The sequence below is a fragment of the Convolutriloba macropyga genome, chromosome 5 (assembly GCF_964194025.1).
Source record: "Convolutriloba macropyga chromosome 5, txConMacr16.3, whole genome shotgun sequence".
NCBI classification, from domain to species: Eukaryota; Metazoa; Xenacoelomorpha; order Acoela; family Convolutidae; genus Convolutriloba; species Convolutriloba macropyga.
The window spans coordinates 57,519,655-57,545,857 of NC_134472.1; the positions used below are offsets into that span (position 1 = coordinate 57,519,655).

The following is a 26,203-nucleotide window of genomic DNA, read 5'->3' on the forward strand; positions in this document are numbered from 1 at the left end:
AGTGAAAATCATAGTAAGTACATAATAACTAATCTATGATCCAGAAAAAATCATAATAGTATCATGAAAGTTTTTTTATGAACCAGAGGAAATCATTACAATTTCATAAAGTTTTCTATGATTTTTCCATGCCCAGCGTTAAATGGTAATGGGACATTCAATGATCCATCGATGGATTTCTCTGAAATTCCCATGATCCATCGATGGGATTCTATGGGACCCCAACCCGGGTTTCCAATTGTTCCAATCAAAGCATTGACGTGGAAATTTAATGGAAATCTCATCACCTTATACATGGGCACTGTTACCTTTTAAAATTAAAACTAAAATACCCGCTATGTCTGCCCAGTAAAAATTTGCCAATAAAGCGACATCTGCTTTTGGAATTCAACCGCTCAGTTATTGACCACTTAAAAGCATGTATTTAGACCGAACACATGAATAGCATTTACAATGGCAAGTAGTCTTTTGTTTTCAGCATTAGTTCAAGTATTAGCGGCTTTGCTAGCCACCTTAATCGCACTTCATAAACATACGAACAAAAATTGTTTAAAACACAGTCCCAACTCTGCACAAAAATCAATCACTTTTACTTCTCACATCTGCTACAGTTCAATAAAAGCAACCAATCGAATTTTGATCATTTAATGTAAATTCTTAATCAACTACGAGAGTAAAATAGAAACTGAAAAGTCTAGACAAAATGTGCCACTACTTCAATGCGCTTTGTCTATTAATCAACTACGAGAGTAAAATAGAAACTGAAAAGTCTAGACAAAATGTGCCACTACTTCAATGCGCTTTGTCTATTTATCAGCTGTTGAGAGCACGCGCAATTATTTTAACGCCAAGAGCGTCATATACTGCATAAACGACACGAAATGCACCGTAGCGGCGCGTAATTCAAAAAAATTCCAATAGCAGAAAAATTAAAATCAGATATAACTGATTCAGCTAGACTGTACGTTTCCGTTTGTATTGCATCATAATCAGTAATTCTAAAAGTTAACATATACAACACAAATTACAATACAAACAGGAAGACAGTGCAAACCTAGGTATTCACGGAAACGTTTAGTGACTCTGGTACGTTAAACGTCAAAATGTTGGAAAATTAATACCGCAAATCTTTTGCGAGTTTTTCTACGAGTAGTGAGACTGTATGAAATGGTTGCTAAAAATTGGTCAAACATATCTTTCCGGGTCATAAGATATCCTCGATCAAAACTGATTACAGCAAAAACTAACTACAATTGAACATCAAAGCATTCATAAATTTCGATTTTTCGCTGAGCAACTGATAATCAAATTCACTTTTAGCAGAATGAGAGAAGAGAGAAACTAGCCTAGAGAAGTCAAAAAGATTTCACGCAAAATGCTGAAAAAGCGGCAAAATGGTAAAGCGAAAAAAAGTTCGACGAAGTAAAAAAAAACATAGCAGGACAAGTCCTGACGTACAATTCAAAGGATACAAAAAATCGAAAAAACAGTAAAAATCAGAGTGAAATTGCCGCATGTGAACAAAAAACACCGTTTTCACACTCTACTTTAAATTTAGAGCGAAAAAATTTCACGCCGCAAAACCACTCGCTTTTTCGCTCCATTTCCTTTTCCGGCGTGACCAAAATCACTACTCCAATTTGACTTCAAAAATCATGAAAATGTGTGAACAGATCTTAAAAAAAAAACAGGCGGAAGAATTCCGGAAACGAATCGAAGTGAAAATCCATTTAAACGCCATTCAACTACTCATCAAACCAAACGTGCCTTCAATAATTTATGATTATCTTGAAACAAAGTCATGAAACGAAAAAGTAAAAACAATAAAATCAAATCTGTTAAAATATGATAAAAAATCTGATCAAATTTTGTTATAAATTGAGATCCCGAAAAAACTATCTCTACCAAAATAATTTCATCAAAACAACTAGTACTTATAAAAACCACTTATGTGAATTTTGAAAATACTTTAGGCTAAATTATGAAAAAAAGCTCTTAAAAACAACTTTCACTGAAAAACTGGAAGAAAAACTGGAAGAAGAAGTTACTAAATTTTTTAGTATTTCAAAAAACATATAAATCCCAGAAACATTCCCTTCCTCCAATAGGGTATCCAGATGCTCGCAAAACAATAGGCAAGTCATAATAGGCAAAGAAACTTAGCTAAAAACAAAAAAAAACGAAAAACTGCAAAAAAAAATTAAGAAAAATAGTTCCAATTTGCGCCATTTTTGTCGTATTTCTCAACAAAAAATGAATTATCATAAAATTTATATGAATTTCTAGAAACCTTCAAACCATTACTGAAACCAGCCAAAAATTAAAACAAAATCATAACCAAACCTCTGAACGAAAATAAATAAAAAAAAACTGCTTTAAAATGCCGCACGTGAAAAAAATTTCGCTCGCTTAGAAAATTTTTTCACACATCAATTTCTCGCTCTCTCAAAAACAGCGGTATGAACAAAAACCACTCTCTTTTCGCTCCGCTCTTCACTTTTTTGTTCAGCACCAAAATCACTCCAAATTTTTTCACGCGTTTCATTTCCCGCTTCAAAAATCACTCCAATAAAATTGATTTAAAAAAAGAAAAGGACTTCTCCAATACTCCTCTTCGAGTCGTAAAAAAGACAGCGCCCCAATACAATTCAAATTCTTTGAATTGTAATAAAAAATTAGGAGCGCTATAATAGCCGGCTGAGAAGATGAGGGCGGCTATTAAAAACAATCAGTTGCCTTTTGACGTGCTTAAACAATTTCAATGCACTTGTACCGCACTTGCAAGTTTTCGTGCAGAGGCCCAAGTGCAAAATATAACCGACAAACGTCGGAAGAAGTACTCTCGAACAACTAGTGGGAGCTAAAACCTATTGCAGCCTGCTTCAGTGTTTTAAAAAATCACTTCAAATGACTGTTTTCAGAGGCTACTATATACCACTTGAGTTCAGATACTGACACTTGTCAAAGAGAGAAATTTAGATCACGCAGAACGAAAAAATTAAAGGCGTAAAAGTAACTCGAAAAGTCGAAACAGTTTGCAAAACCTTTATGGCTTAACAGTACTCGCTTTTCGCTCTTTTTAAAATAAAACTCCAGCGTGACTTAACTCAATACTCCAATTCATTTTTTTTAATCGACGACATACAGTGAAAAGTGGGGACAGATTTTGCAGAGAAAAGAGGACAGTACCACCAATACAACTCAAATTTTTTGAATCTTTAAAAGGCTCGCAATGATAGGCCACGGTTAAGATGAGGACGACTATTAACATTTAAAAAGTATTTGAAAAATTATCAGCAAGAAAAAACATTGAAAGTAGTAGAAATAAATTGATAAAATAGAAAATCAAGTTAGGAAAATCATTCAAAGTTAGGCGGTTAAAATTCGAGTTAAAAGTATTCATATGGTACCACGTTTATTTTTCTAGCATGCGTATAAAATGTAGCTTGGTCAGGAGAAAAAAGCCAGACTCGCGTGCGTGGACATTCCACCTTTTCTAAAGAAATGTTGAACAAAAAAGTTCAAATTAGTCGTAAAGTAGGCGCCAAATGTCATAGCAATTTGATGTTAGGGGCTTAACAAAATACTTTCTCAGAATTCTATCATTGTTTTTATTCCTATACTTTTCAATGGAAAAGGCTTAGGTTGGAATAGTTGTTGTCACTGTCAACGTCCACGAATAGAGGAAAGGCGTTTTAAAAACAGCTCAAACAAATCCACACAACTTCATTTGGCCATTAGCAAATCGGAAACTTTGCAGCATTAGAGATTTGCTTACCTCAGTAGTAATTGTTTCATCTGCTCCTTTGTGCAGAAGATACTTGAGCACTTCCAAATGGTTTTCCTGCGCTGCCATGTATAGTGGAGTGAAGGAGCCTTGGGCTTTTGAGTTGATGTCACACTTCCGTTCTACTAGTAATTTCACTACTGTCAAATGTCCCGCCAAAGACGCAATGTGGAGGGCTGTGTTGCCTCTCTGAAATCCACATCCCGAATGAGACTACTTCATTTCTACTTTCTAATTTTTGAGCTGAGAAATCAATCCCGTTGCGAGAACACGGAACATTTAATTGCCACCTGAGACTCAAACTAATAGAAATTGATATTTTACAGCGCCATAGGACAATTTTTGGTACTCAACTCCACTCTATTTACGCGGCATATAGCTGATATAAATCCCAGATGTTAAGATGTAAAACGTCAATCATGTCAAGAGGGCACCCATTCAGAAAACTGGACACAATAATATAGGCGTGATTGATCAAGCGTTGCTTAAGCTGAGAGATAGTCACCGAATAATCGTGGACAGTTAATTTTTACTGAGAATATCATGCTGATGAAAGAGCATTGATTAAAATCACCTAATTCTCATTAGTATTGACCTCATTCCCTTAAAAAGTAGTTAATCAATTTTTTAACACGAATGACCAAGTTTTAGCCAGGACAGACTTCGAGGGTATTGGTGTGATTGACAATTACTTACATTTGACCGACAACTGGGGTCAGCTCCCTTGTCCAATAGGAAGGCGCACATTTCAGGCAGGTTCTTTCTAGCAGCCAAATGGAGAGACGTGAGGCCACCCTGCAAAAGGCATCACAGATCACACCCTTATTATTACAGAAAACTTAATTAAAAAGCGTCACAAAACCAACCAACCAACTCATTACGACACACACAGTTTGAAGTAGAAGCTCGTTGGTGAGGACAATAAAGTTAACTTGAAAGATACAGAAGAAAGAACTGCTTATTTCCTCGTCATTTTCAAGCAGCCGTACTTTATTACAAATTGAACTTTTCGTTCGAGAATGGTGCACTTCATCAATTCACATTAACAATAGTTTGTGACAAATGATAGGTTTGAGATAAACAACAGCTTTCCAAAAACAACACTTTTGATATTGACGAAATAAACAGTTCCTGATAATATGCATAATAGTTTTAATTTATCTGCCTCTTTTGAACGTGATTAGGAAAAAGATCATTAACCAGACAGAAGGCATAACGATAGAACCCAATCAAATTCATCAATATGACCCAACAGAAATTTGAAACAGCTTTCACTTATAACTCATTTATATTTATATATTCCTCAACAGACCTAAAAGATATTCAAAGGAGGCTTTAATCAGGTCAGATATAATTCATATTTTATAATTATTAGCAATACTGATGATACAAAGTGCTCCTAACTGAAGACATTGAACTGGGATAGTTCTACCTGCAGTTAAGAAACACTAGGCAAACAGTTTGCGAGGTGCAAAGAAAGATTTCATAACTTAAATTGTGAAAATGTCGATAACAACAGCTGCAGTTTATAACAACCATATGTTTCACTGCCAATTCAGTTTTGTAAGCTGTTTAATCAGTTCAACCGGATTTATTTCTTTAAAAATTACCGTTGATTAAATAGTTGAAACTTTTGTGCGACATTACCTTTGCGGCCTGTAAATAACACCAACTCAAAACACCTTCTGACGTTATATGAAAAGACCCAAGTCACATTTTTTCGTTAAATACCTCTTCACGAGAACGTTTTTCCGAACTCATTTATAAAGCATAATATAATAGTGTTGTAATAGGAAAAGGTGGTATATTATATGTCGGTCACTTCATGAAAGGAAAACACGGAAAAGATTTTTTTATCTAAGCGAATAACGAAGAGCAATTGTCCAGAATTTGAGACAAAACAATATGGGAGACAAAATAAAACCGAGTTCTTAGTAAATTGTGTCGCCTGAACACGCATTCTAGGTAAGGTTTTATCTGCTTGCGTTTCGCATATGAAAATTGATTAAAACCAATCTCAAGTTTCGTATTTTGTTATTGCTACATATGTTCTCAAGTTAGAAATGTCATTTGTTTGTGATGTGTCTGCAAGAATGGAGCTTGTAGGAGTGCACTTACACTGTTGGCCAAGTTGACGTGGATTCCATTCTCCGGATTGGCCAATAGTTCCTCCACTCTGTCAATGTTGCCAGACTGTGCTGCTCTCAACAATTGATGAGCCGGGTCTTGGTTCTAAAGACAGGATATTTAAAATCATTTTGAGGACGAGAATTGATACTTGTGACCTTCTTACGAGTTAAAAATAGCCCTTAGCCTCCATACGTATAAACACTCAGTTACAACACGCCAATTTTCTCTTATACATCCATTGCTACAGAGGTAACAATGGCCGAGTACTGCTTAAGCTAATATCGGAGGAATTCTTCTTCAGCATGAGAGTCGCGAAGCCAGATTGCAGTCTGCAAAAGACAAGGGGCTCTACATTATGCACAACAATTACAGATGCAATTTACTAGCACAATTTAAATAGTCAAATCAGGCTAAATGAGCACAAACCATGCTCTCCGTTTCATTTGAGACTGCACAAAAGCTTGCAAGCTAGATCACACTTTTCGAGCTTTTGAAAAAGTACAGTGCGTTTTGCTCAAAATTTTACACATATATTCAGATTTTTCAAAAACTGAATTCAAAAGCGCGCGGAAAATTCAGCAAAAGGCAGCGAATTTCATGGGCGAACCATTGGACGCCTTCATGCAAGTTTCCTGGAAAATTACAACTTAAGCGTTCTCTTTTGAAAAACCAAAGCTCAAGAAGACCAAACACCAAGGAGCTCAGCTCCTATTCTCTAAACTATTATTGCCTTGAGCTTCTCAGAACTATAGGCTGACGCAAACTTGGTACCATAATACATTAGCCAGCCAGCTCACTCCTCATCGCAGTCTCTAAACTATATTAAAAACAAATTGCTTTATTTGAAATGTTCTCTTCTCTGCTAGTTCTATTGCTTCATTTGAAATTTAGTACGAAACTTCAGAATTTATCAAATTTAGCAAATTGATGTCTTGGAATAAGACTACCTGTCAAATCAAACTGATGTCTTGGATTAGGACTACTTGTCAAGCCAAATAGCGGGGTCACTCGGTTTGCTAGCGAGCTTCAGATAACGTTTGGTGAGCTTCTATTGGCCACCAGCGAGGTTCAAAGTGAAAAAAATTTGGTGCGCTTTTTAATCGACTTTTAAAAGGCAACTTCCGAAAATGAGTTCAGCTGTTTAAATATCAAAAGAAGAGAGCGAGCCACGCCTTACATCACGCAAGGAGCAAGTGAAACGCAATGCAAAGTCACCCAGAAAGTCTACACGGTCAATCAAAGAATTCAAAAACAAGATGACACGAGTACAGTTATTGCCTGAAACTTTGTTTAAAAATAATTTATAAAAAGGATTGACTGTCTTTACAGAAAATGCTGTTGGAGCAAAATTGCGGAAAACTTTCGGAAAAACACAGCTAAATTCTTGGGAAAACCATTAGACGTATTATTGCAACCTTCATGGAAAAATTCTTTGAAGCCCAATTACAACCTTCTCTTTTGAAAAACCAGAGCTCAAGAAGACCTAAAAACCAGGGAGATCGGCTCCTATTCTCTGACCCCTTATTGCCTTAGGCTTCTCAAAATTAAATTCAAACGTAAATTTGGTACCGTAGTACATTAGCACGACTTCTCAATCCGTCGCAGTGAAGGAAACCTTCAAACAGATTATTATACTTATCACTAACTGCTTTACTGGAATTGTTTCTTCTTGTGAATCTTCTTTGATAGTTCTATTGCTTCATAGAAAACAACACCGAGCCATCTCGAATGAATTGCTCCACTCTCGAACCAACTGATGTTGACTCAATTCCATTGTAACCTGTTTGACCATGCCGCTAGTAGAGCTAACATTTTCTAAGAGCTAACAATGACCACTAGGATTCAACTGAAAAAAATTTTGGCAAGCTTTTTAATTGACATTTAGTAGGAAACTTTGACAAATGAGTTCAGTTGTTGAAATATATGCAGAAGAGAGCGAGCGAGTTGGATCACGCAAAGAGCAAAGGAAACGCAATTGCCGCTTGATCTAGCTGCGGTTCTCCGATTTCAGCATGGACAGCAAATGAAAGCATTAGAAATCCTGAATGATCAAACGAACAAGTCGAGAAAAGAAACCATATTCGGTTTTATTTTAGTTTGCGTTCTCGCACATGCGCTTTACCGCCAACAACCGTACTTCTGAACAACTCGCTGTGTTTAGATCACTCAAATTCACGAATTAAAAGTCTCCAAAAGATAAAGTCAAACCAAAAATACAGTGACAACAAGCATGCAATCATCAAACTCCCATAGAGAGCAAATCATCGACTCACTTTTCCAGGCAAACATCACATTGATCATCTCTTATTATTCGGACTTAACTTGAGATGAGAATCACTATCGTAGCAAAGAGCATCAAACGTCGAAAAAATCAAAAGCAGCTTCAATAACAATGAAATATGCAGTAAAGCTGCACAGCCATACAGCATTTTAACGTAGGGTACACTACGTGCATAGATCTCATCCAGCTTTCTGATCACGTCAAAGTCAATTTCGATTCCGAGCTCACTTTAATGAATTTCCTAAACACGTGCAACTCTTCCAGTGAGATTTTGTAATTGTTAGTACTTTCGCTATAGCCATATCATGTGCTTATTTGTTATCTATAATTAAAATTTTGAAGTTTTTCGGCTCCACGTTAACACAGGCAGAGTCTTTTTAAGGGATAATAGAAGATTGTTCACACCTAAATCTAATTTAACAAATTAATGTCTTGGAATAATTTCTTAGAACTGGTGATTAGGACTACCTGTCAATTCAAATAGCGGGGTCACTAGGTTTTCTAGCGAGTTTCAAATAATGTTTGGTGAGCTTCGATTCGCCAACAGCGAGATTCAAAGTAAAAAAAAATCGGTGCGCTTGAATTTGACTTTTGGTAGGAAATTTCCGAAAATGAGTTCAGCTTTTTAAATATCTGCAGAAGAGCGAGCAAGTTAGATTACGTAAAGAGCCAGAGAAACGTAATGCAAAGCCACTCGGAAACTCTACATGGTCAGGCAAGGAATTTGAAAATAAAATGACACGATAAAAGCAATTGCATGAAATTTCCTTTGAAATTATTTTAGAAAAAAGATTGCCTTCCCAGAATTTGCTCTCTAAGACAAAATGCGGAAAATGTGCAAAATCGGCAATCTTAATGGGAAAACTATTAGACGCCTTTAAGCAAGCTTGCTGGAAAAATTATTACAAGCCCAATTACAACTTGACTTTCTTTTGAAAAACAACAGCTCAAGTCAACCTAAAACCAGGGAGCTCAGCACCTATTCTCTGAACTCTCATTGTGTTAGGCTTCTCAGAATTAAATTATAATGCAAACTTGGTACCATCGAACAAAAGCACGCCAGCTCACTCCCTGGCAGTGAACGCAACTTTCTACCAGACTTCTATATTTATAACCAATTGCTTTATTGGAATTGTTTCACCTCCGCTAGTTCTATTGCCTGATAATTTAACATGACCCAAAAATTTTGCAAGAAATGTTCCGCTGCTGAACTACTGATGTGGACTCGATTACATTGTTGCCTGCTTGATCATGACATTAGTAGCGGAACAGCACGTTTTCTAAGGAGCTTCAAAAGATGTTTATGAAATTGTGCATGTTTTGCTTAAATTCTCACACATGTATTCAAATTCTTCAGAAACCGAGTTCAAGAGTGCTAAAAAATCAGTAAAATACAGCAAATTTTCTGGTGAACTTTTAGACGCCTGCAAGCTTCATTTTTTCAAAAACTTAGTTCAAAAAGGCTGTAAAAAATCAGCAAAACACAGCAAATTTCCCGGGGAAACCATTAGACGCCTTCATGCAAGCTTCCGGGATAATTTTTGGGAAGCCCAATAACTTCAAAATTTCTCTTTTGAAAAAAACCAAAGCTCAAGAAGATCTCAGAACCAGGGATGTCAGCTCCACTTCTGTGAACTCTTATTGCCTTCTCAAAACTATAGATTGACACAGACTTGATACTATAATACATTAACACGACAGCTCAATCTCCATCGCTGTAAAAAGCAGAACATTCCATCAGTATTCTAGGTTTGAAACTGACTGCTTTATTGTTAATTTTTCTCTGCTAATTCTATTGCTTCACAAGTAAACATTACCCACATGTCGCATGAATTGCTCCATTTTTGAACCACTGAAGTGGACTCCATTCCATTGCAGCCTGGTTGACCATGGCACTAGTAGCGGGGACAATAGTTTTTTAAGGGCCTTCAAATCATGGTGAGCAAACAATGACCACTCGAAGGATTTAACTGAAAAAAAATTGCAAGCTTTTCAAATTTAGTAGGAAACTTCCGACAAATGAGTTCAGCTGTTTAAATATCTGCAGAAGAGAGGGAGCCACTAAGATCACGCAAGGAGCGAGTGAAACGCAATGCAAAGTCACCCAGAAAGTCTACAACGTCAATCAAAGATTTCGGAATTAAAATGATAAGAGTATAGTTATTGCCTGAAATTTTATTTAAAAATAATTTATAAAAAGGATTAACTCATGTCTCGCAGAAAATGCTGTTAGAGCAAAAGTGCGGAAAAAATTGGGCAAACTACAGCTAAATTCCTGGGAAAACAATCAGACGTATTATTGCAAACTTCCTGGAAAATTTCTCGGGAGCCCAATTACAAATTTCACTTTTGAAAAACCAAAACTCAAGAGGACCAAAACACCAGAGAGCTCGGCTCCTATTCCCTAACTGTTGTTGCCATATTCTGCTGAGAACTATATGTTAACGCATACTAGGTACCATAATACGTAATCACGCCAGCTCACTCCCCATCACCGGAAAACGCAGAAATTTCTCCAGGCTTTTATATTTATATCCTTTATTGGAAATATTTCATCTCTGTTTTCTTTGCTTCAAAAATAAGCATTACTGACACATGCCGATTAAAACTCTCCGCTGTCGAACAATGGACCTGGACTTGATTACACTGTCACCTGCTGAACCATGGAGCAAATCGATGGCACAATAGATTTTCTAAGGGGCTTCAAACCATTTTGTAGTATAATTTCGCCAATTGAGATCAGCTGCTTTAAATATAAACAAAGGATAGATCACGATAAAGCAGGAGAAACGTACAAAGTCAATCTGAAACTCTACACGATCAGATGCGCTTTATCGCCAATAACCGTACGTTGTAATTACTCGCTCTGTTTAAATCACTCAAATTCATGTATAAACAGTCTCCAAAAGATGAAGTCACCAAAATTTCGTAACAGACATCCAGCCTAGTAACAAATTTCGATAGAGAGCAATTCATCGACACACTTGTTTAGGGAAAAATCACTTTGAGCATCTCTTATTAATCGGACCCAACTTGACATGAGAATCACTATCGTAGCAAAGAGCAAACAACTTTAAAACCAAAAGCAGCGTCAATTACAATTAAATACGCAGTTAAGCTGCACAGCCCTACAGAATTGTAGCGTAGGGTACACTGCGTGTATAGATTCCACACAACTTTCTAATCACGTCAATTTCGATTCCGAGCTCATTTTCACCAACACGTCCAAAACTTCCAGTGAGATTTTGTAATTGTTAGCACGTTCGCTATAGCCACATCATGTGCCTATTTTCTATCCATTGTGGAATTTTGAGGTTTTTGTGGGTCCACTGCAGCACAGGCAAAATCTATTTAGGTGATAACAGAAGATTGTTCACATTTAAATCTAATTTAGCAAACTGATGTCTTCGAATAACTTTTTAGAACCCGGAATTTAGACTAGGTCACTAGGTTTTCTAGCGAGTTTCAAATAATGGTTGGTGAGCTTCGATTCGCCAACAGCAAGATTCAAAGTGAAAAAAATCGGTGCGCTTTATTTGACTTTAAGTAGGAAACTTCCGAAAAATGAGTTCAGCTGTTGAAATATCTTAAGAGCGAGCGAGTTAGATCACGCAAAGAGCAAGGGAAACGCAATGCAAAGTCACTCGGAAAGTCTACACGGTCAGGCGAACATTTAAAACTTTAATGGCACAACTACATTTATTGCCTGCAACTTGTTCACAGAAGTAACTTAAGAATTGATTGATTTATATCTTTGGATCATGTGTTCTCTGATCAAAATTGAGATGCAAAGGCAGATTGCAGCTTGCTCTAGCTTAGGATCTCCGATTTCACAACGGACAGCAAACGAAAGCATTAAAAATCCTTAATGATCACACGATTTACTTGAGTAAAAAACTATATTCGGTTTTATTTTAAGTTTGGATTCTGGCACATGCGCTTTAATTTTTAACTTGCTCTGTTTATATCACTCAAATTCAAGAATTTAAAGTCTCCAAAAGATAAAGTGAAAACAAAAATACACTGACAAACATCCAGTCAGGCAACAAATTTCGATAGAGAGCATTTCATCGACTCACTTTTTTCAGGCAAAAATGACATAAAAAGCGAGAAACGTCAAAAAATCCAAAGCAAATTCAATTTTAAAAATGCAGTAAAGCTGCACAGCCCTACAGCATTGTAGCGTGGGGTACAGTGCATGTATAGATTTCAAACAGCTTTCTGATCACGTCCGCGTCAATTTCGGTTCCTAGCTCAATTTCATGAGTTTCTCAAACACGTCCGATACTTACAGTGAGCTTTTGTAAATGTTAGCACTTTCGCTATAGCCGTATCAAGTGCCTATTTCCTATCTATTTTACAACTTTAAGGTTTTTGACTCCAATTTAAACGTACAGGCACAGTATTTAGGGGACAATATAAGATTGTCAACACCTAAATCTTATTCAGCTAATTGATATCTTGGAATAAGTTCTTCTTACAACTGGTGATTAGGACTCTCTGTCAAATCAAATAGCGGTACAGTATGTTTTCTATGGGGCTTCAAATAATGATTAGTGAGCTTACATTGGTCACCAGCAAGGTTCAAAGTGAAAAAACAATTTCGGCGCGCTTTGATCTCTAGTAGGAAACCCTAGTAGGAGTAAGTTAGATCACACAAAGTGCAAGAGAAACGTAATGGAAAGACACTCGGAAAAGCTACACGGTCAAGCAGATTTTTAAAAAACGACACAAGAATAGAAACAGCTTGTAAATTCTTTTGAAAATAATTTTAGAAAGCTTGACCTAACTCTGCAGAATTCGCTCTCAAAGCCAAAATGAAAAAATTCAGCAATACAGCAAAATTCTTGGGAAAACAATTAGACTCTTTAATGGCAGCTTCCGCCAAAAACTTGTTCAAGCCCAATTACAACATAATTATCTCTTCTGAAAAACAACAACTCAGGACGACCTAAACACCAGGGATCTCAGCTCCTATTCTCTGAACTCTCATTGCCTTCGGCTTTGCAGAACTAAATTCAAATGCAAACTTGATACCATAGTACCAAAAGCAAGCAAGCTCCGTCGCAGTGAATGCAACTTTCTACCGAAATTCTATATTGCGAACTAATTGCTTTATTGGTAACTGTTTCATATTTTCTGCTGGTTCTATTGCTTTACAACTAAACATTACCCACAATTCGCATGGATTACTCCACTCTTGAACCACTGACAGGGACTCAATTCCACTTTAGCCTTCTTAATCTATGAGCTAGTAGCGGGCAACAGGTTTTCTAAGGGACTTCAAAAGATGTTAATTGAGCTTTCTCATTTGGAGGTTTTAAAGAAAACCGGAGCACGTTTTGCTCAACTTTTTTGTCTTCAGATTTTCCAAAATATGAGTTCAAAAGCGTGGAACATAATTTGGCAAAAAAGCAACTTTAAGTGCCATTTTTATTTCAACTTTTGTAAAAATTCGCCAATTGAGGTCCGCTGTTTAAACATCTGCACAAGACAGCAATCAAGTTAGATCACAAAAAATTAGAAGCATAATTCAAAGTCGGTCTGAAAATCTACACGATCAGAAGATAAAATTTTAACGGAAAGACTACAAAAATTGCCTAAAACTTAGATTGACTTTTATCTTCGCAGCATGTGCTCTCAGATCAGAAGTGCCATAGGAAGGCAGATTGCAGTTTGCTCTAGCTGAGGGTCTGATTTCATCATGGACAACAAACGAACGTAATAAATATACTAAATGATAAGAATTATTTGAGTACAGAAACTATAATCGGTTTTAGTTTGGATTCTCGGACATTGACTTAATCGCCGATAAGCGTACTTCATAATAAATCGTTCTGTTTAGATCAGCCAAATTCCACTGAAAAGCATCCAGTCCAGCAACAGACTTCGAGAGCAATCCATAAACTCACTTGTTCAGGGAAATAACATTTTGATCATCTCTTATTAAGAGGACACAACTTGAGATGTAATCACTATCGTACCAAATATCAAAAACTCAAAGCGAAACAAATTACAATTAAAAACCAGTAAAACTGCACAGTTCTATAGCAGTGTAGCGCGTGGCAGACTGTTTGTATAGATTTAAAAGAGCTTTCTGATCACGTCCGAGTTAAATTCGATTCCCAGCTCTTATTTCATAAGTTTCCCAAACACTACCTATACTTCGAGGGAGATTTTTTAATTGATAGCACTTTCGTTATAGCCACATCATATGCTTATCTTCTATCTAACTAATTCAAAATTTTGAGGTTTTTGGCTCAACTTTAACATACAAACACAGTCTATTTAGGGGACAATAGAAGATTGTTGACAGCTAAATCTAATTTAGCAAATTGGTGACTTGGAAAATTTTCTTAGAACTGGTGATTAGGACTCCCTGTAAAATCAAATAGCGGGACAGTAGGTTTTCTATGGGGCTTCAAATAGTGTTTAGCGAACTTAGATTGGCCACCAGCAAGATTTAAAGTGAAAAAAATTCTGGTGCTCATTTTATTTGACCTTTAATAGGAAACCTCCAATAAATGATTTTATCTGTTTAAAAATCTGCAGAGAGCGAGCAAGTTAGTTGCAAAATCACTAGGAAAATCAACCTTCACAGTCAAGCAAACAATTTGAAAATAAGATGACACGAGTATACCATAGTACAAAAGCACGCCATCTCACTCCGACTCCACCCCAGTGAATGCAACTTTTTAATATTTATAACTAATAACTTTATTGGAAACGTTTCACCTTCTCTGCTAGTTCTTTTGCCCAAAAATTAAACATTATCCAAACATAAATTGTTCCGCTCTTGAACCACTGACGTGGACTCATTACATTGTAGTCTGCTTGATCATGGCATTAAGAGCGGGGACAGTAGGTTTTCTAAGGGGCTTCAAATGATGTTTATGAAACTTACTTACTTCGCCTGATTTTTGTGATAATTTTATTTAATAGTTTCAGAGAAGGACAATGTCATTAACCACTAGCATTGATGCATGCGTTGAAGTGGATATGCCACCATATTGATCTGGGTCAGAACTCAACTCCAAAAAGCAATAACAAAAGCTCCTGCCTTAAGTCCCAGAGGCCAAAACCTGTTACCCGAAAGCACCATATCGCAAATTGAAGTGTCTATCAAAGAAGCAATTACAGGTGCTATTCCCCATATAACTGATTAAAGTATATCTGAATTGAAGGAAACCATCCAAAGAAACGTGGAAGATGCTATACCATCAATGAAGATCCAACTTGAGAAGGAGATAAAACCAAAACTGACAAATATAACGGACCAAAGTGCTCTGCAAGCGCAATCTTAAGCCAAAAAAGCAGAAAGCTACAACCGACGAGACAACATAAAATTAGTTGCAATGCCAGAAGACAGAAAAATTGATTCCAACGGACGCAAAATGCCTGAAGGCTATGATGTGAATATGAAGAAAGTGATGGAAATTGCGGATGTGCTTAAATCTCTTAAAACGACATATCCATTGCCCATCGTCTACCATCAAGACGGAAAAACGAAAGGCCTATCATTGTGAAGTTTGCTAGAAGAGTTGCAAAGATCGAAATGTGGAAGAAGAGGAAAAAGCTCTCAGTGAACAGTTTCGCAGTCTCAAGATAATTGAAGTCATCACTCAAACTCATGAAGAATAACTCACGAATTGAAAGTGCCTGGACCAAAGAGAGATATACCCACTACATTTGGAAAAACAAAAGGTTATACAAAGTAAATGGGCTATACGAAGCGGGGCTGTTCCTTGAACACCCGTTCGCGGACGTCTGGAACTGCTTCAACAGCGCTTCTATTGTTTTTGGTGCAAACCAAGAGTCTTAAAAGTTCAAACAAAAAATCCAATACTTCATTCTCAAGTGCTTGCATTTCGTTTTTGAATGTTAACGTGAGATCTCTTAAGAAGCACTCGACTTGGAAGCACTTGTGTATAGCCTTGGGTTTCCACCATGTATGCTAGGATTAACTGAATAGTGGTCAGGTGATAATGATGACTGTCTACCTTTTCTTATCAAGGGCTACAGTAGATTTATATCAAAAAATCGTAAAGCTTATGGTAGAGGAATTATGCTGCAATTAAGACAGTATTGTAATGTTATTGAAGAAATTTCCAGTCCCTTTGATGAGGCAAAAAATGGCGAAATTGAAAAGAAAGGATTTCATTCCGCGTTACAATACATAGGACCTTACAGAGAAGGTAGATGAATTTTTGGTGAAATAGCATCAAAAAATAAACCAATAGTTTTATGCGGGGACATAAACATCAATCTACTAGGCAGCAATCTTATGTCAAATAGTTATCTAACTGCAATCGAATCAAATGCCTTTCTAATAGCCCCCTCAAAGCCACTTGTGTAGATATTAACTCCACCAGCATTGACCATTTCATACACCTAAAACTGAACTCACCTGTAGTTGAGGTCATGGAATTTCAGAACTTCAGCGACCATCACCCTGTTGTACTAAAATGGAAAAAACAATACAAGGGTGTAAGCTCTAAAATATTTCGTAATACAACAAACATCCTAAAATCTGAATCTCAAGTAAATTGCTTTCAAATCTCTTAAGAAAATCTTATTTAACCTGGTCATTCAATACAAGGTAGCATTGGTATTAAACAACCATTCAAAACGTTTGAAGGTGTGCTCACTGACGTTACTGATCGCTTCGCGCCGCTTGTAAAGTCAAAAACCATTCCTTCGAATGAACCCAAATGATTCACAAACTATTTACAGATGTCGGAAGAATTGCTCTTGAACGATAGTCAAGGCAATTTAATTCATGGTCTTTAGTCTAGATCGATTTCTCTTTATGGGTGCAAAAAATTATTGACCCCACCGGGATTCGAACTACTGACCTCTCGATCCATGGCGACCCACACTGCGGTACGAGTCACTTAATTTTGCTATGCTGCAACCGATTTTATATTAGAAACATCGGAGCACTAGGAGATCACTGCGGTACGAGTCACTTAATTTTGCTATGCTGCAATCGATTTTATATTAGCAACATTGGAGCACTAGATATCACTCAAGAAGATGCACGAAAGCGTGAAAAAGTCACCTGAGAAGTCAAAGAATGTTCTAGAAGAAAAGCGCAATATAGTCAAACGCAAAATTTGCATAAAAAAGACACACGTTTACAATAATTGCTATGAACTTCGTTCAAGAGCAATCAAAAGCTTACTAACCGTCACTGTCTAAGTTCTGTTCTCTTGGGGGAAGATTTGAAAACGAAGTTAAGCTTTCCAAAAAGAAATATAAAAATAGGTTAAGGTTAACTCAAGGAGACTCAAGGCAAACTTATAAGTTATTAAGTGAACGAAGAGGTAAAATTTTAAGGAACAGATCATGCCGAGATCGTTCGATGAGTGTTGTCAGATGGTGTTACTGCAGTAACAGTTTGAAACAAATTCAACAAATTTTTCTCAACCATTGGTGAGGAACTTTAGGCTGAAATACCTCAATGTCCGTCATAAGCTTGCATGAAGCAAATTGGTCAATGCCTTTTCGTGAAACATCGGCTCTGAAGGTGATAAAAATAAAAAGCTAGAATTAAAATCGTCATGTGGGGACGATCACATCTCTAACCGGATAGTTCGAGCCTCTGCTCCTATAGTAGCTACATATTCGAAGGATCTCATCAATTTGTTTTTCCCCAAGGTAAGTTTCCCAAGAGCTTATCAAGGGCTAAAGTCTTTCCGCTGCATAAAGGAAACTCAACAACAGATGGAAACAATAATCGGCCAATATCCCTATTAAAAGTTTGCAGGAAAGTTTTCGAAAGAGTAATGTACAGCCAACTCTGAGTATTTTGAGATCAATGATTTCTTCCATTGTAGACAGTTTGGGTTCAGAAAAAAGCATAGTACAACTGATGCACTGGCAGATTTAACAGAACAAATGCGCCTTAGTAATCGGAAAACAATTAGCTTCTTTCTTGATCTAGAGAAAGCATTTGACATATTTGATCATAGTATTTTGCAGGACAAGTTAGAAAAGTATGGAGTGCGCTATAACACCTCAAGTTAGTTAACGAGCTACTAGAGCGATCGAATGCAATGGGTTGAAGTAGGGAATAATGCCTCTGACTGGAATTGCTTTAGCTGTGGGATAACGCAGGGGTCCATCCTCGGAGCCCTTCTGTTTTTAATACACATTAATGACCTACCAAGGTCACTCTTCAAAATAGAATTGTTTCCGTTTGCAGACGACACTGATCAGACGACACTGATTAGATAGCAGCCACGGGGCTATCGCAAACGCAAATGAATGAGGACATCGAAAACGTGAGTCAATGGCTTAACGCTAACAAACCAGCTCTTAATTTACGTAAATAAAGATGATCACAAGTGCTTCCATAAATTATGGAAGCACATGTACATAAATTATGACCCAAGTATGATTTTATAAATGATAAAATTTTCTAATCGGTTACATTGTGTAATTATCTAGGTATTCTTGTTGATAGCAAAATTTCGTTTTTGTTTCACATTGATGATGTTGTTAAGACTTAGTAATCAGTGTGGCAATGTTTCAAAACTAAGATATTACGTTCCTCGAAAGCAGCTGCTTAACTACTATCAAACCAAAATCAACTCGATTATACAGTATCGTATCCTGGTGTGCGGCTGCTGCAGTTTTTCTTTGAAACCAAATTATATTTCGAAAGAAACAGTTATACGATTTTTTTCAGAAACCAGCGCGATTCGTCGTCGGAGCTTTTCCTCAATAATCAATTACTTACGGTATATGAAATGCACATGAGCAATCTCATGAAATTTGCCCTCAGGACCACAAACAATCTAGAACCTGATAATTACCTCAAGTATCTGCTTTCTTTTGAAACTCATCTCGTGTTACGCGATCCTTAAATATGCACCTCCTTAAAGAACCTTTCTATAAAGCAAAATCAAAAAATACTTCTTGTCGTATAGAGCAACCCCACAGTACAACATCCATCAACATCAGGGAATTATTACTGCTGACTCAACCAGCGCATCACGACAATTTATCTCTTCATTCTATCAAAGTTAAATACTACATTTTGGATAATCATCATCTAGTGAAATTTATATTTGAAAAAAAAAAAACAAAATTCTGGGGCTGTAGGCACCTGGCGGCCCACACCACCTTTTTTTTACTGGTGTTTTTTCATGCGTCTAAAACCTTCTAGAATATGTGATATTGACGTTTTTGGCCCATGATACCAAAATCACAGTTTTCCCGGAAGTTTTTGAAAAAAAGATCAATTTTTCATTTATGCCAGGGAAAAAGCTTGAGCCACAGTGGCTCCGTTGTTTTTCCTCGCCATATTGCCACATTTACAGTGCAAACATTTTTTTAAAAATTTTTCTTTGTTAGTATATGCGATTTACTTATTTTTGCTTTATTTCGAGAAAAAAATTCTTACTCATTTCGAGGTTTCAAAAAAAACTCGTGCACGTTTTGCTGAAATTTTCACACGTGTATTCACATTTTTCAAAAACTTAGTTCAAAAATGCTGTATTCGGTGAACTCTTATTGCCTAAGGCTTATCAAAACTACAAAACTATAGATTGACACAGACTTTGTACCATAATACATTAGAACGACAGCTCAATCCCCATCGCTGTAAAAAGCAGAACTTTCTACCAGACTTCTATATTAATATCTAACTGCTAATTGGAAAGGTTTCGTCTTCTTTGCTATTTCTATTGCTTCATAATTAAATGTGGACTCAATTCCAAGGCAATCATCTCGCCCATGGCACTATTAGCGGGGACAATAAAATTTCTCAGGGCCTTCAAATGATGTTGAGCAAACAATGACCACGGATTTTACTGAAAAAAGTTTTGGCAAGCTTTTCATTTAACCTTTAGTAGGAAAGCTCCGACAAATGATTTGAGCTGTTTAAATATCTGCAGAAGAAAGCGAGCCAGTTAGATCGCGAGAGGAGCAAAAGTGAAGCGCAATGCAAAGTCACAAAGAAAGTCTACATCGTCAATCAAAGATTTCGAAATTAAAATGACAAGAGTATAGTTATTGCCTGAAACTTTATTTAAAAATAATATATAAAAAGGATTAACTCATGTCTTGCAGAAATGCTGTTAGAGCCAAAGTGCGGAATAATTTCGGCAAAATTCCAGGGAAAACCATTAGAAATTTTATTGCAAGCTTCGTGTAAAATTTCTGTGAAGCCAAATTACGACTTAAACGTTCTCTTTTGAAAAAGCAAAGCTCAAGAACACCTAACACAAGTGAGCTTAGTTTCTATTCTCTGAACTCTTCTTGCCTTGGGCTTCTCAGAACTATAGGCTAACGCAAACTTGGTACCATATCACATTAGCAAGCCAGCTCACTCTGCATCGCAGTGACTAAACTATATTAATAACAATTTGCTTTATTGGAAATGTTTCCTCTTCACTGCTAGTTCTATTGCTTCATAAATAAACATGGACTCCATTCTATTGTAGCCTGCTTGCGCGTGACGCTAGTAGCGGGGACAATAGGTTTTCTAAGTGCCTTCAAATGATGTTTAGCAAACAATTACCCCTAGGATTTAACTAAATAATTTCGGCAATATTTTCATTTGAAATTTAGTAGGAATGAGTTCAGCTGTTGAAATATCTGCAGAGGAGAGCGAGCGAGTAAGATCACGCAAAGAGCAAGGGAAACGCAATTGCCACTTACTCTAGCTGAGAATCTCCGATTTCACCATGGACAGCAAATGAAAGCATTACAAATCCCTAATGATCATAACCCAAGTATGATTTTATAAATGATAAAATTTTCCAATCGGTTACATAGTGTAATTATCTAGGTATTCTTTTTGATAGCAAAATTTTGCTTTGTTTCACATTGATGATCTTGTTAAGACTTAGTAATCAGTGTGGCAATGTTTCAAAACTCGAAAGCAGCTGCTTAACTACTATCAAACCAAATCAACTCGATTATACAGTATCGTATCCTGGTGTGCGGCTGCTGCCGTTTTTCTTTGAAACCAAATTATATTTCGAAAGAAACAGTTATACGATTTTTTCAGAAACCAGCGCGATTCGTCGTCGGAGCTTTTCCTCAATAATCAATTACTTACGGTATATGAAATGCACATAAGCAATCTCATGAAATTTGCCCTCAGGACCACAAACAATCTAGAACCTGATAATTACCTCAAGTATCTGCTTTCTTTTGAAACTCATCTCGTGTAACGCGATCCTTAAATATGCACCTCCTTAAAGAACCTTTCTATAAAGCAAAATCAAAAAATACTTCTTGTCGTATAGAGCAACCCCACAGTACAACATCCATCAACATCAGGGAATTAATACTGCTGACTCAACCAGCGCATCACGACAATTTATCTCTTCATTCTATCAAAGTTAAATACTACATTTTGGATAATCATCATCTAGTGAAATTTATATTTGAAAAAAAAAAACAAAATTCTGGGGCTGTAGGCACCTGGCGGCCCACACCACCTTTTTTTACTGGTGTTTTTTCATGCGTCTAAAACCTTCTAGAATATGTGATATTGACGTTTTTGGCCCATGATACTAAAATCACAGTTTTCCCGGAAGTTTTTGAAAAAAAGATCATTTTTCATTTACGCCAGGGAAAAAAGCTTGAGCCACAGTGGCTCCGTTGTTTTTCCTCACCATATTGCCACATTTACAGTGCAAACATTTTTGTAAAATTTTTCTTTGTTAGTATATGTGATTTACTTATTTTTGCTTTATTTTGAGAAAAAAATTCTTATTACTCATTTCGAGGTTTCAAAAAAACTCTCGTGAACGTTTTGCTGAAATTTTCACACTTGTGTTCACATTTTTCAAAAACTTAGTTTAAAAATGCTGTATTCGGTGACCTCTTATTGCCTAAGGCTTATCAAAACTATAGATTGACAGACTTTGTACCATAATACATTAGCACGACAGCTCAATCCCCATCGCTGTAAAAAGCAGAACTTTCTACCAGACTTCTATATTAATATCTAACTGCTAATTGGAAAGGTTTCGTCTTCTTTGCTATTTCTATCGCTTCATAATTAAATGTGGACTCAATTCCAAGGCAACCTGCTCGCCCATGGCACTATAAGCGGGGACAATAAAATTTCTCAGGGCCTTCAAATGATGTTGAGCAAACAATGACCACGGATTTTACTGAAAAAAGTTTTGGCAAGCTTTTCATTTAACCTTTAGTAGGAAAGCTCCGACAAATGATTTGAGCTGTTTAAATATCTGCAGAAGAAAGCGAGCCAGTTAGATCGCGAGAGAAGCAAAAGTGAAGCGCAATGCAAAGTCACAAAGAAAGTCTACATCGTCAATCAAAGATTTCGAAATTAAAATGACAAGAGTATAGTTATTGCCTGAAATTTTATTTAAAAATAATATATAAAAAGGATTAACTCATGTCTTGCAGAAATGCTGTTAGAGCAAAAGTGCGGAATAAATTCGGCAAAATACAGCTTAATTCCAGGGAAAACCATTAGAAATTTTATTGCAAGCTTCGTGTAAAATTTCTGTGAAGCCAAATTACGACTTAAACGTTCTCTTTTGAAAAAGCAAAGCTCAAGAACACCTAACACAAGGGAGCTTAGTTTCTATTCTCTGAACTCTTCTTGCCTTGGGCTTCTCAGAACTATAGGCTAACGCAAACTTGGTACCATATCACATTAGCAAGCCAGCTCACTCTGCATCGCAGTGACTAAACTATATTAATAACAATTTGCTTTATTGGAAATGTTTCCTCTTCTCTGCTAGTTCTATTGCTTCATAAATAAACGTGGACTCCATTCTATTGTAGCCTGCTTGCGCGTGGCGCTAGTAGCGGGGACAATAGGTTTTCTAAGTGCCTTCAAATGATGTTTAGCAAACAATTACCACTAGGATTTAACAAAAAAATTTTAGCAATATTTTCATTTGAAATTTAGTAGGAATGAGCTCAGCTGTTGAAATATCTGCAGAAGAGAGCGAGCGAGTAAGATCACGCAAAGAGCAAGGGAAATGCAATTGCCACTTACTCTAGCTGAGAATCTCCGATTTCACCATGGACAGCAAATGAAAGCATTAGAAATCCCTAATGATCATACGAACTATTTGAGGAAAATAGTCGGTTTTATTTTTAGTTTGGATTCTCGCACATGCCCTTTATCGCCAGAAACTGTAATTTTTAATATCTTGCTCTTTTCAGATCACTTGAATTCATGAATTTGAAGTCTCCAAAAGAAAAAGTCAAACCCAAATTACAATGACAAGCATCTAGTCCAGCACCAAACCTCGATAGAGAGCAACTCATTGTCTCACTCTTTCAGGGAAACATCACTTTGAGCATCTCTCTTTAATCGAACTGAACTTCAGCGGAGAATCACTATCGTACCAACTAGCTAAAGACGTCGAAAAAAATCAAAAGCAGCTCGAATTACAATTGAAAATGATGAAAGCGTCAATGCATTTAGTGTGCTCTCCGCTATTTGCATAGAATTCATACATTTGTCTATTCCTGTCGCAATCAATCTCATTTTCGAGGTCATTCTAAGAAGTTTCTCCAACCAGTCCGATACTTTATTGAAAGTTTTTGTAAATAATTATAAGCACTTCTGTTATAGCCAATGCGTACTTACTTTCCACTTGACCAGAATTTTGAGGTTCTTTGGCTCAATTTTATCCTATAAGCACAGTACATTTAGAGGTAAATAAAGATTGTTCTCACCTAAATTAGAGTGTTAGCTAATTGATATCTTGGAATAAGTGCTTCCTAATTGTTGATTAAGATTACCAGTTAAATCAATTAGCGGGAATTTCAGATTTTCTTAGTGGTGCTTCAAATAGCGCTTATTGAGCTTAGATTGGCCCCTAGCAAAACTTAAAGTAAAAAAAAACAAAAAAATTGTGGCCCACTTTTCATTAGGCCTTCACGTAGTGGCGTAATTTGGCCAATAACGTACAGCTTTTTAATAACGCGTTGTTTAGTTCACTCAAAATCCTTGAAAAAAATTCTTTCTAAAAGGGTGTGAAATAATGGGGCCTAAATCGCGAGGTGGTGCAGGTTGGATGCCGGGAGTGGCAGGGGACTGGGGGTCACCTAGAGGGCAGCTCTTAATATTGAGAACCCCCCTTCACATTACGAACTTATGTCTCCACAAGACAGTTCCAGTGAATCGCATACTTAGAGACCATTGAGGCATGAGGCACTTAAAAAGTTGCTCAGCCACATGTCCTCGCGGCCTTACCGGTTTATCCCATTTTTAGGACGAAAAATTAAAATCGTCCGATGGAAAATTGGACAGGCGAAAAAAGCAAAAAAAAGAGCAGCAGGGCTAACATAAGTTCTACAAACTTTCAAACCATTTTAATAGTATATACAAAACATTGACGGCAGATTGCCGGAAAATAGCCGCGATAGACGCTTGTTGCCTTCCATAAATTGAAACAAATAAAAAAAGAAGATTGACCAAAAATCCTTTAGTAGACCACTAGATTTTTGGGTTAGATTCGTACTGTCAATTTTATGACGCATACGGTCTATAAGGAAAAATCCCTAAAAAAGCGTTCTCAAACTTGATATTCGAATACAAAAACTCAAGAATAACACTCAAGAAACATAACCGACAAACGTCGGGCGAATTGCTCTCAAACGACCGGCGAGCGGTTGGCTTTGTCAGTAGCTAGCCACGGGGGGGGGGGTGCACCGGGTGCTGATGGGGGGCAACACTGGGCTGGGGGGGCAACAGCGCGGTGGGGGTGGAGGCAATAGGGGGGGGGGGTCAACAGGGGGGTCTCAACCTCTACGAACCGCCCTTCACACTATAAGTATAAGTATAAGTCTCCAAAACAGTTTGAGCTGTGAAACAGAGCTGAAAGGCTCTAAGAGCACTTAATGCCCGCTGGGCGCTACCTGTTTATCCCGTTTTTGAGGACGAACAGTCAAAAGCGTCAGATGAAAAATCAGTCAAGCGAAAAATCGCATATAAAAAGACCGACAGGACTAATATAATTGCTATAAACTTCGTTTGAGAGCAATTAATAAAAATCAAAAAATGTCGTAAATTTTATAAAAACTTGAAAAAAATTGTGCATAATAGTGTGTGCATTTGCGTGTTTTTAGCGAGCGGTTGTTCGTAGGTAGCTAGAAACGGGAGTGCACCGGGGGTAATGGGGGGTGTGGGCAACAGTGGGGTGGGGGCTACCAGCGCGGGGGGGTGGGGGCAATAGAGGGAGGTTCAACAGTGGAGGGGTCTTCAACCTCTAAGAACCGCCCTTTACACCATAAGTATAATTCTCAAAACAGTTTGAGCTAAAACAGAGCTGAAAGGCTCTAAGAGCACTTAATGCCCACTGGGCGCTACCCGTTTATCCCGTTTTTGAGGACGAAAAGTCAATAGCGTCAGACGAAAAATCGGTCAAGCGAAAAATCGCATAAAAAAGACCGACAGGACTAATATAATTGTTACAAACTTCGTTTGAGAGCAATTAATTAGGGCATAAAAGTTTGGCACCACATGGATGCACGCTATTGATCTTTAACTTCCCTAAGTGAGTTCAGAAATCATTCTAGTGAGGTAAGTCACGCAATTGACCTAAAAGCAGAAATTTCATTACGGTAAGACAAAATAAAAATCTGTTAGACGAATTTAAAAAAATAGGATCGCAACATTAGCCGCCTGGAATTGCTGACGCGGCTATTAAATATAATACTTGATAAGTCAACTTCGTTGAAGCAATCGTTTTCAACCTCCATCGCGGATTGGTTGACAAAAATCAAAAATTAAAATTCAATTAGTGGGAAAACTCTTGAAACAGAAGGCTTTATGCTGCAACAAAGAGCTTTCAGTTCAGGCTCATGACTGTTATGTTACAATCTTTAAGAGCTTTTGATCTTTCACAGCTGAAATTATTTAAAATCCAGAAGCTACAGTTGTTTCTGTTTAGACTCTCCGAGTCAACAAATCAAGGTTCCAAAACAATGAAAATCAATACATTTCCCATTATAGGACCAATTTTTTCAACTCAAACAAGAATAACAAAGCC

The 26,203-nt window shown here is 37.0% G+C and overlaps 1 protein-coding gene across 8 annotated transcripts in view; it reads right to left on the reverse strand.

The window, feature by feature from the left end:
* The window catches only part of LOC142339499 (uncharacterized), a 97,453-nt gene that overhangs the window by 69,278 nt on the left and 1,972 nt on the right, over nt 1–26,203 (reverse strand). For all 8 annotated transcript variants that reach the window (XM_075389563.1, XM_075389564.1, XM_075389565.1 and 5 more), the window contains exons 2-4: nt 5,906–6,019; nt 4,484–4,582; nt 3,779–3,976 (exon numbers count right to left, since the gene is read on the reverse strand). In XM_075389563.1, the coding sequence (XP_075245678.1) occupies nt 3,779–3,976; nt 4,484–4,582; nt 5,906–6,019 (411 nt within the window). The remainder of the gene's footprint in view (nt 1–3,778; nt 3,977–4,483; nt 4,583–5,905; nt 6,020–26,203) is intronic.